At 40.8% G+C, this 12,015-nt stretch overlaps 1 protein-coding gene across 1 annotated transcript in view; it reads right to left on the bottom strand.

Moving 5' to 3' along the window:
* ERI2 (ERI1 exoribonuclease family member 2) overlaps positions 1 to 12,015 on the bottom strand; it is a 66,033-nt gene that overhangs the window by 15,900 nt on the left and 38,118 nt on the right. The window contains exons 6-7 of the mRNA XM_078665088.1: positions 8,462 to 8,618; positions 2,330 to 2,430 (exon numbers count right to left, since the gene is read on the bottom strand). Coding sequence (XP_078521214.1) covers positions 2,330 to 2,430; positions 8,462 to 8,618 — 258 coding nt within the window. The remainder of the gene's footprint in view (positions 1 to 2,329; positions 2,431 to 8,461; positions 8,619 to 12,015) is intronic.

The following is a 12,015-nucleotide window of genomic DNA, read 5'->3' as shown; positions in this document are numbered from 1 at the left end:
TTGATGTGACTCTGAATAAAGAAGCCTGAAAATAAAGATACCCTCTTTTGAGTGCCGGATGATTTCCTTCTTCATGAATGTGGATATCCTATTGTTGAATATATATATATATATATATATATATATATATATATATATATATATATATATATATATATATACACACATACATATATACACATATATATATATACATATATACACACATATATATACACAAACACATATATATATATACACACACACACACACACACACACACACACACACACACACACACACACACACCTTGGGCATTTTGCTACTATAAATGGGTGAGATATGTACGATTTAGTCTGCTTTCAAGGACTTTGTAGGCCATATAATTGTCGGGCAGACCAGCCACTTGTCATTTCAGGATGTAAGAGGACAGTGCTCATTACCATTCCTTTTTACATAGGAGGATTGGCCAACATCTCAAGAATAGTATGTTGAGAAAGTATGACATCTTGTTCTTTGCATTTAGTGGAATATTTGGTGCCAGTGTTGTTAAGTAATTGTCTGACCAGCTAATGGTTACATCCATAGAGTCAAGACAAAACCTCCATCAGGAGCGGATCCAGCTCACCCCATATTTGGTTCGTGTATCGTCATATGAACATTAGGTTTACTCTCATCTGGCAGTATCTATACGTAGGTAAAGGAAGCTTTGGAAAGTCACCACAATAGATTCACCCAGAAACTAGTCTTGTACCTACACAATTTTTAAGAAAAGCCAAAAGGACCACTGCTGTACTGCATAACAGTTCATAGGAGCTGCGAAAATTAAAAGGTGGATGCCTATTAGGGAAACAAAAGCGATGGGGTGAATGCTTGAAATGATCTCAGCCACTGGAAATTACTTGAGGGTATCCCAGTCGAATTGTTTTTTTGCCCACCATACCACCTCAGATGGGACACAGCCATATGCAAATCAGCTTTGATCCTGTGACAATAGGAATAGCCTAAACCCAATTGCCAGGCCTCGCCCCCTCTAAACAGGCACACAAGCAACCAGACACAGTTCACTTATTACAGCATGCAAAATGTTTACTTAAAGTGGGAACCACCGTATTGTAAAAGGATTGGGTTTACCTTTTGCCTTCGCCTGACACTCAGCAGATTTCACTGATCAAACAGCAGGAAGTGAGGCAACTAAGTTTATATTAGCCCTCATCAGCATGGTCAATAAAGTTCAGGTCACTTATCACAAAAAAAAGAAATACCTCTGTGTCTTAGCCATTGATACAGTTGTTTGAGATTGACTCCGAAATGGCCTTTCCCAAAAAAGCACCCCAACTTAGCATGTTTGAACACTCCATTAACTGGGTGTGGAGGCTTTTATATGTAAAAATTAGGGCACTTGAGGAACCCAAGTGGTTAACAGTTTTTACCTATTGCTATAATCCTTGTAGGAAGACATCTTACAACCTGATCTCCATAGATGTACAGACCTTACACAAGAACAGTCATCTTAAGATTTAATTTCAGCCCAAGTTTCAGGCCTCTTTGTCAAAATCAAACATTTAGTGAGTTACGCCCAGCCAAGAGCGGTGGGGCCGGGTTGGCTGGTTACACCCGGGCGGAGTATACCCAAATAAAATACTGCACCCCGCTATCTCTAAAGCGCTACTGCTCAATAGCTAGGTATGGGCTTCACAAGTATTATACAACTCAAAACCAGTTTTCGTTTGTGAGTGTGTACTGAAGAGCTAGAGTTTAAGCTCTTCAAAGCACCGCCAAGTGTTCATTTTCCTGAGTTGTACATTCATCTGACCATTTAAGATCGCATTTTGTGTAGCTATCATATTCAAACTTGCCTTGAACCAGTAAATCACGCATCTGGCAAATGCAACCAATTTATTTATGCCACGGAGCAAAGATGGGATGGCTCCATTTAGATTTGTGATGAAGAATTTAAGTTGATCAGCACACAAGACTCGTTTAGATACCTTCCTCTGAATTAAACAGGTTTATAATTACATTATTTTTCAAACATAAGGTGCACTAGGCTAATATTAAATAAGAGTGTGAAGAGGCCCCTAAAAGCGATTCATTCAAAATCGCTGCCAAATTTTTTTAAGAGAAAAAAATACATATTAAAATGATTTTTTTTAATAGTCATGTCGACTGTCATTTTCACTTTGCATGCACAGTTTGTCATCAGCGGAGGCTCTTCATTAATAAGGAGCATGCACAATGTGCCCTGGGTTTTAATCTATCAGCACCACTTCTTGCTAAGAGAGGCTGCCAACACAGACCCAGGCCACACATACTAGTATTGAATCAAAATTTGTATTACCAAACTCACCTTATATGTTGCTCTTAAATCAATCCAAGAATTTAGAATATCAGGTTTTCGAATTTGCTTTCTTCTGCATTCATACAGCAAGCAAACTTCTAGGTCCCAGTCTGCAGAGAATATCAGTAAAAGTGTGTGCCGTTTTAGTTCCCAAATAACCTTAGGTTCACAAGTAGATAGCAGGCTACAAGACCTGATAAAATGTTAAGTCTACAAACTAAAGATCATACACTGCTTCGGACCACTAGCAAATTAGTGAAATGGTATTGTCAGATATTCATTTCGTTTTCTCCTCTTTTTCCTTCTCTTCACCCTTACTGCAATGTAACAGATTATTACTTTTATTTCGTCAGTTACTGCAATTTTTTTTTATGTTGGCATAGATACACCAAATATAATGAGGTGGATAAAGCTTCAAGTTGTAAGCATTTTTCTATTGGTCAAATGATGTATAAATTACATTTTGAGATTCACCCAGTGTTTAAACCAGGCAAATTAGTTTTTAAATATCCCTTTCTTTTAAGAAAGAGATCTTAAATAGTTTAAGATTTTTCTAAAACAGTCTAAACTAAAACTACCTGTTTCACAACCTATACGTCATTGACCAAGTGCTGGTGGACCAGCTTAATGCAAATACAAACACTAAACAAGGAAAAACTTGGAGGAAAGGCCAAAAAAAATAGATCAACTAGTATAGCAGACAAAAATTGGTTAAAAGTACATCTTTGCACACCATATTTTGCATCTACGTTAATGACCTCAGGATGAATAAGACAGATATTGAAATGCAGAAAAGTTAACACACAAATCAAAAATATCTAAACACATAAAGGTCTAAAGGATCAATAGGTAATATTGAAAAGCTTATAAGTTGGTGGCTAATATGTTTAAATACGAAGGTAACAAAGTGGATCCACATGTCAGCTAAAGATTTTTAATTCTGAGAAGCCAAATTAAAGTAGAAGTATAGGAATAACAGCAACTGAACATTTAGTACAGCAGCCATGTGAAGAATGGAAAGCAAGACAGAAGCCACATCTGTCTGGATTAGGAGTTTCTTAGGAATGTACTGAAATATTGTGATACACCTGGATAAAGACATGCAAGCAAAAGTTGACAAATTCTCATGTGCAGGGCAGATATACGTGGTTGGGATAATTTACAAGATAAGGTAAAAAACTGAAAGACAATTAAAGGAAAACTAAAGCCTCTATTAAGTACTCACGTCTTCCACTTTAAGATTTAGTGTAGAAGAAAACTGACAATATTACTTTCCAGTAACCAGAACAACCAAAGTTGCATTGGATTGAAAAAATCCAACCATGGAATGAGATGACCAGGGTAATAATTGTATCAGGTAGCCTCATTATACATACTTACACAAAGTATGTTCTCCCTAAAAAAAAATGTGTCCTAGAGATACCTGCTGAATAACAGCGAAATCTCCAGGGGCAACAGTGTGGTGGGGTAGGGGAGACCTTTTCTTTAAGGGCGAGAATCCTCACTCACCAAAGGGGACATGCTTCATCATAGGGCTTCCTGCTCACATCAAAGCCGCAAGGTCCCAGGTGTGGGCTACAACTCTTCTAAAAAAAATATATGAAGCGGAGCCGATGTGTTTTTTTCAGTGAGATAGGCCAAAGAAGTAGGTGAGTGAAGGGGCAGAGTGCAAAATGTGAAGAAATCTAAAACTGTCTTTAGGGGACCTAACAACTTTGTTTTTTAATCCTGTATTAGGGAACCACTGAATAGAGGACTAGGGGTTACTAACAAATATACCCCTAATAGAGGTCAACATGTTTCTGCCCTTAAACGACTCCCACCAGAGTTCCCGGGCTTTCTCAAGACCAAATCTCAAACACTAGTCACTCTGCAAAAGTGAAATAATGATAAAATAAAAAAAAACTTCGCACAGGTGATCATACTGGCGGTCAGAGATATCAAGCCCGTATATATAGCGGGTGACACCTTATCTGTAAAATAAAAAACATTACGAGACAGTTATAATATGGCTAGCATACATGCTCATCAAATATAGAACCCCCCCCCCCGTTGCACAACATGAATTTACCAAAGAAAATTGTAAATAAATTGTGGTTACCTGCTCAGAGGGATTCAGTTACCCATCTTTAGCCATAAGGTACAGCACATGAAACTCAGCTAGTGTAAAAAAATTAAAAAGACATGACTTTAGTGTGGGACAAACCAAACGAATTTGAGCAGCATCCTAGTACGCAAGTTGCATATTTAAAGTCATTAGGGAATGTTATTTTGAGGCAAGATGAGAACTTTATTTTATATTCAATAGTGTCCAAATAGATTACCAAAACCGGAGTAATAATCTTTTTTCATATGTAGCCCAAATCTCCAGTGAATAGGCTATATTGCAAACCCACAGCCCCTTAGGGGTACGTTAGGTTGTGGGTATGTAAAAGCTATTGCACCATAAGAAGTGACCACAAACCTAATTTATGGTACTCAAAACAGACTATCCGTGTGAGAAGCAAAAGGGCCCCAGCCCAACCCTCACCCATAAAAACAGGCCTATTCACAATCTCCCATCTGAACGTTCCAAAGGACATAATCCCTGTGGCACCTGCTCGGTTTGTCCCTTTACATCAGTGGCACAGACTATAGACCTAGGGCTTACACACCCACCCCCCCCCCCATGGGTACTCAACAACTTGATGAATTGCAACACAGAAAGAGTGATATACACATTATACTGTCCATGCAATTTAATATATGTGGGGAGGACTACACGCAAGATAAAACTGAGGATAGGTGAACATCGCAGTTCTATGTGATGTAAAAAAAGACAACACCAAGCTCACAATCCTTTCTCACTATGGGACATACAGAAGACATACTCTGGACTATCATTGACAAACTTAACTATGTTAAGAGCTATGGCCACCCGTGAACAGGTCCTGCTCTATAGAGAACATGGATGGATTTATAGACTTATTTGTGACACACAGGAACTCCACAAAGACCTACCTCGGACCAATCTGGGCAGGTGACCAGTTATAGCTTACTATCCCCGTATAGCACCGTATGAGCGGATTAGATACGAGATGAACACTTGATCTTCAGCAAAGACCACAATGAATGAAAATGGATGGTCTTGTGTAGATCTATATACCTGCGTTTGATTCTCCTTGGAGAGGAGAACGCCCCATGTGGAAGTTGCCTATATACAGAATTTAAACTGACCTTGGCATCACGGTATTCCAGGCACCATACCACGATTCTTCGCTGCTTCCCTAATATTATAAAAATACAATATTTTATAGGCTCACGTCAAAGATTTCACCTGAACCAATTTTTAGTGGCTGTATTGATTGATCAGAGAGGTAAGCCTGTACTAGTGAACCTGTGGGGTATTTTCCAATGATGAGTATCGAGGACAACAATGTTTGTTGTGTCGGTTTCTACAGACATCTGTTTATACCCAACTGTACCTTTTACGTGCAAACCTTTGCCAAGGAAACCACAATTCCAAAGATCCCATGGAGCACGGTAAGCACGTTATATATTTAGTCATTTCCTCTTTGAAGATCATTCATTAACGTGACTGAAACAGTGTTCCTGCTCTTGCCGGGACCCCGCCAAAGAAGGATTAACTCGGACCGCAGTTCGAATAAGAGCTATCTAGCACACATACAAAAGATGGGAGATTGTTACCGGGTCTGTTTTTACAGGAGAGGGTTGAGCTGCGGCCCTTTAGCTACTCACGTGGACGGTTCATTTTGAGTACCATACAAATTAATGTTGGGGCCCACTTCTTATGGTGCAATGATAAGCTTTTACATACACAACCTTACATACCCCTAAGGCGCTGTGGGTTTGCGATACTAGTCGCTGGAGATTTGGGCTGCAGATGATAAAAAGATTATTCAGGTTATTGGGATACTATTGAATATAAAATAAAGTTCTCATCTTTCCTCATAATAACATTCCCTAATTACATTAAATATGCAACGCACATACTAGGCTGCTGCTCAAATTCATATGTTTGGTTTGTCCCACACTACTATCATGTGTCTAATTCTTTTACACTAGCAGAGTTTCACGTGTGGTACCTTATGGCTGAAGAGAGGTAACAGAATCCACAATTTATTTATAAAGTTTTCTTTGGTATATGGATATTGTGCAACATGGAGGGGCTCTATATTTGAGGAGCACGTATGCTGGCCATATTATAACATGCTCGTAAATTTTGGTTTAGTTTACCGATAAGATGGCGTATTCATCACCCGCTATATATACAGGCTTCAAATCTGCCGGACAGTATAATCATCTGTGATACGTTTTTTTAATCAATATTTCACTTTCGCAGAGTGACTAGTTTTGAGATTTGGCCCCGAGGAATGCCCATGAACTCCGGTGGGAGTCGTTTAAGGGTAGAAACATGTTGACCTCTAAAAAGGGTATATTTGTTAGTAACCCCCTAGTCATCTCTCTTTTTTAATACTGTATTCGGTAACCACTGAAAGTCATGAGGTCCCCTAAAGACAGTTTTAGATTTCTTCACATTTCGCACTGTGCCCCTTCACTCACCTACTCCTTTGGCCTCTCTCACTGAAAACAAACACCTCAGATCCTCTTCATATTTTCCTTTTAGAAGAGTTGTAGGCCACACGTGGCTCCTTTTGGGCCGGGTGTGAGGAGGGAGCTCTATGATAAACATGTCACATTCGGGTGAGTGAGGGTTCTCGTCCTTAAAGAATTGGACTCCAATACCCCCGCCACACTGTTGCCCTTGGAGATTTCGCTGTTATTCCGCAGGGATCTCTAGGATACTCCCTTTTTTGAAAGAACGTACTTTGTGTGACTTTATATATTGATAGGGAGTTGTACACTCACCTACGGGCCTCTCACTTACATCTTTAGTGTGCATCTCTTCTTAGCCTCATTATACATCAGCTTGAATATTAATACAACAAGAAAAAAAACATGAAGGTCTGAAAAAAACCTAAGATGTGAATAACACAGCAAAAGGAAAATAAAATGGTATAAAGTCATCTGTGTTTGGAGAGATGAACGTTACTGCTATTCAGCATCATCAGATCTCATACAGACACTGGAAGATATGGAGCAGGAAATGTATTAAGTGAAGGATGATAGATGTTTGGATTGATGGGGCTAGAACGGCCACCCAGTCACATGCAATTCTCACCTGTCCAGAGTATACAGGTCTAAGAGGTTTAATATCTATAATTTAGGGAAACAACCACATCCAGAGGCATTAGTTACTTTGAGATCAAAACCAGGAAGCTCGGTTGAGGAACATGAATAGAAATATGGAAATATTAGTAGAAATGTATGGGGTGAGGAAATGTGCATGGTAGATTACTGTAGAGAATACTTTTCTTGAAATACTGAAAAAGCTAATCTACACAGATGCTTTGTTTATGTATGCTTACTCCCACTTAATGCCTTCTCAGTTTCTACAAATTATTTTTCAATGTGAAACTTTGGCACATACATAAAAGAAAAGAAGGTCCAAATACGTTTATTTAAATAAGATTCGTAAATGCAAAGCAGAGAGGAGACTACTTCACTTCACACATTTCAATCCAGAGACTTCAACAGGATAGCTAGTGCACAACAGTAGGTTGTTCATCCACAAACTCACGCCTGTGTGTGAGCAATTGTGGCAAAGGATGTAAGGACAGAGGAGATGCACCTTGCATACACAAACACATGCATACATACATACACAACCACCACACCTCGAACACTGGATACCTAATCTTCCCCTTTCCTATTGACATTTCACGTGAGGTAGTAAATTCCACTTTCATACAGAAGCTAGGTTGCATATGTACCATCTGTAAACAGAGTCTAAAGTCCATCTTCCACTCAGAGTCCACACTTTCTTGGTGGTATGTGCTGCGGTGTCTTACTTTCTCCCAAAACCATTTAAATACTGCAAGCCCAATCTTCTCAAAATACTGCCGATATATATATATTTTTATTTCCCTGATCTGGGTTTGGATCTGCAGTCTGTCTCTTTTGTTTAAAGTTTTCAAACTTGGCTCAGTTTGCGGTGGTGCACTGTTCAGAATCACAAAATAAATACAAATATTAAATGGGAAGTCATTTATCAAGAATTTAAGGTAAAATAAAATGTACCTGACCACGTAACAAATGCACACAACTTGTCTTCTTGAGTAGGAGGACTTGAAGTAGCTGAAAGGAATACAATTTTTTTCTGTGTTTGAATTTTTTGAATCCAACTGCAAAATTGTGATAAACAAATCTTAAGAGGTACACCTTCTTCCACTTGTTCCTAAAACGAATAACAGCCACCATTATTTCCCAGCTTGCTGGGTAAGGCAAACTATTTATGTTAGTTCTATAATAGTTTCAATACAAAATGAAATACATTTTTTTAATTAAAGAAAACAACCAAAAAACGGACAAGAAACACAAATTGCCTTTTTATCATCATCTTCCATCCCTTTTTATCTAGCCTGTTCCTGGTCTAAAGATTATATTTTTATATTTTACTTCAAAAATGTGCATGAATTTTTAGGCCAATGTAAGTGTGCAACCAATCAATTAGGGGTTTATAGAGAACACTATTCACCCATTAGGGTCTCAAGGCGCACGGGGGGGGTTGTGTGCAGGTCTTGAGGTCTTTCCTTAATTGGTTAGTTGGTGAAGGGGGGGGGGAGATCGTTCCAGGCCTTGGCTGTCCGGTAGGAAAAAGACCTTCCACCTGCTCTGTTCCTGCAGAAGCGTGTGACGAGGGTAAGGGAGAGGTCGGCTGAGAGGAGGTTTCTCTTGGGGGCATGGAACGAGAGGCATCCGATGTGTAGATGTGCGTGAGCAGTTTCAAAGTTATTCTTCTTTCGACAGGGAGCTAGTGGAGGTCGCGGAGGTGTTGGGTGATATGGTTGTGCCGTGGGATATAGAGGATTAGTCTGGATGCGACGTTCTGGACGGACATATTTTGCGGAGGAGTTTTGTTGATTCAAGCGTAGATGGCATTGCCGTAGTCCAGTCTGCTGGTGATGAGGGTGCAAGTGACAATTTCCTGGAGTCGGAGGGCATCCATTTGAATGTTTTCCAAAGTATGCGGAGGGTGTTGAAACATGCGGAGGATCCAGCGTTGATCTGGCAATTCATAGGGAGCGAGGAGTCCAGTATGATGCAGAAGTTGTGTGCATCGTCTGTCAGGGTGAGTGGGTTTCTGAGGGCGGGGGCCACCAGGTATCATCCCATGAGGAGGGGGTGGAGGGGAGGATAAAGACTTCAGTTTTCTCAGAGTTGAGTTTCGGGCAGCCGTTCTTCTTCCAGGTTGCGACAGCTTCCATCCTCTTGGAAGTTGTGCCTCGTGATGTCGGGTTCCTTGGTGAGGGAGAGGATGAATTGGGTGTCATCGGCGTAGGAGACTATTTTGAGCCCATGGTCTGACGATGGCTGAGAGGGGAGCCATGTAGACGAAGATGGTGAGCCTGATGGAGGATCCTTGGGGTAATCCGCATCTGTTCTCTGTTGGTTCTGAAAACAATCATTGCTCGTCATATTACAAATCTACAATTAAGCTCATGTTTTGTGTTATTTAAAGAAATGTAAAGCCACTGTCCTCAAACTTTGGTTCAAGAGCAATACATATGATGCTATTTTATTTGGATATGTGCTGCTGACCCCATGGCCACTTCCAAGATAAAAAAAAAAAAAAGAAAGCTCAGATATTACCCTGCTTAAGCTCAACATTTTCAGCCACCTTTGAACTGATTGGGAAGAAACAACCTTCAAGTGCACCATATTAGTAATAGCACAGCGAGGCAAATGATATGTTGGAATGTGGTACACTTTCGAATTAACTTTAATTCGGCTTACAGTAGGAATGTCATTCTTTAGTTTCAAACTGATGTGGAATAGAGCTAGTGTAGAGTCAATGGAGAGGATTCTCTGGTGCTAGGATTAAAGCAGCACAGTCTTTTACGAGTGGGTTTGAACTACCAGGAAAGAGAAACCACCTGGTGACAGCCGGATATATTTTTCCAACTTCAGCCATTCCAATGACTAGGATTAAATAGTCTACATTATTAAATGTGATCAGGGTGCAAGAAAGCACTGGGACCAATGAAGTGAAGTTGCAGGTAGTTTGAGATCCTGAAGAAGGATGTCCCTGTATCCAGGGGCGTAGCCATCAGTGGTGCAGTGGCACCAGAGGAGCAAAGGGTCTTGCTGCACACACCTCCCCGTCAGTATTTTAAATGGAGAGCATGCTGGATAACCCAGCCCTGAATGCCTTTTAGTACTTGCAGAGAGGGTGGCAGGTAGCAAAGAGTACTTTGGCGCTGCTTGTGCACACACTTGTTGCCCTTCCCATTTAGGTGTTCAATATCCATGAGCCTGCAGACTGTGCCTAATTGGAGAGAACTTCTCCCTATGGTTGTACAACTATTCCGGCTGACAATTCATGGTACATTGTATCCTGTTATTTTCTTGCTCCTAGTTGCGGGAGGACAACCAAGACTGATTGTGTTTTCTCTTAAGTATATTTTTCAAAATGGAAAATACTGGATTTAACAGATTTTCTGATTGTTTCTCCTGGCTTTGTCGTTAAGGTATGGCCTAGGGAGATGAAAGATGGCAACCCTTGATACAATCAGATCATAGCAGACCGAGCATGAGGCCGAGTTAGATAATGTGGAGAAATGTAAGGGTGTTGAAGCAGGAGTTTGGTGAGGGAAAGAAACAGGGAAGACAGTGTGTGAAGGATGGAGACAAAGCATGTGTGAAAGAAAAAGAATGAAAGGTTGAGGGGTGCAAAAACTATTGAATAATATCATTTTCAAGAGATGTGTTAGAAATGAATGGGGGTCTCTTGTTGGCAATGGTTTGCACCTTTGTCCAAGTAGAAACCCTTCTTCCTAGTCAGGGTAAGGGAGTTACACTGCTAAAGTAACCTCCGCTCACCTCCTTGATAGCTTGGCATGAGCGGTCAGGCTCATCTCAGAGGCAGTGTGTAAAGCATTTGCACAACCAACAGTAATACAGGTAAAACACTACAAAAGGGCACCACATCAGTTTAGAAAAATATCCAATATGTCTAAATAGCCAAAACAAGACCAACTACAAAAATCCAACATACAGTACTTAAAAATATGCTCTTTGCAAGGATACCTTTAAAAGGGCAGTTCCTTGAAGTCGGTAGTTATGTCCGACGCTACCGCGATACTGAAAACAGAATCCAATAGTTCCGGCTGACTGCCTTGGAGCGAGTCAGCAGTAGGGTCGACAGTCTCAAACTGTACTTTTTTCGTTGTGCCAGATGCGGCAACTGTTGCAGCTGCAATGCGCAGGCTAGTGGTGCGCCGTGCGGTGTCCTCAGGCTACGGTGCAGGCAGCAGCTTGAGGACGGTCGTCCAGCGGTGTCTGTGAGATCAGGGCTGCGGTGCGAAGCGGGATGGTGCTCGATGCGGCGGAGGCAGACCAGGCTCCTTCAGGCACAAGAAAATCTCCTCCCACTACTCTAAATGCAGCCCAGGTTTATGCAGCCCAGCGCCGACTCATCCATGAAAGGCAGGACACACCTCTACCCCCGCCAGTGGCTGTCTAAAGAGAATGCACATTGCCAGCCACTGTCACTCCAAAGCTAGACAGTCAATCCACAAACCCAGCAGAGGCACACGTGACAGCTAGGCAAGAAAAAGCCTACTTGCTAAAAG

This window comes from Lissotriton helveticus, chromosome 10 (genome assembly GCF_964261635.1).
Source record: "Lissotriton helveticus chromosome 10, aLisHel1.1, whole genome shotgun sequence".
NCBI classification, from domain to species: Eukaryota; Metazoa; Chordata; class Amphibia; order Caudata; family Salamandridae; genus Lissotriton; species Lissotriton helveticus.
The sequence above is the reverse complement of the archived record's forward strand: the minus strand, read 5'-3'. Positions and strand labels throughout refer to the sequence as shown.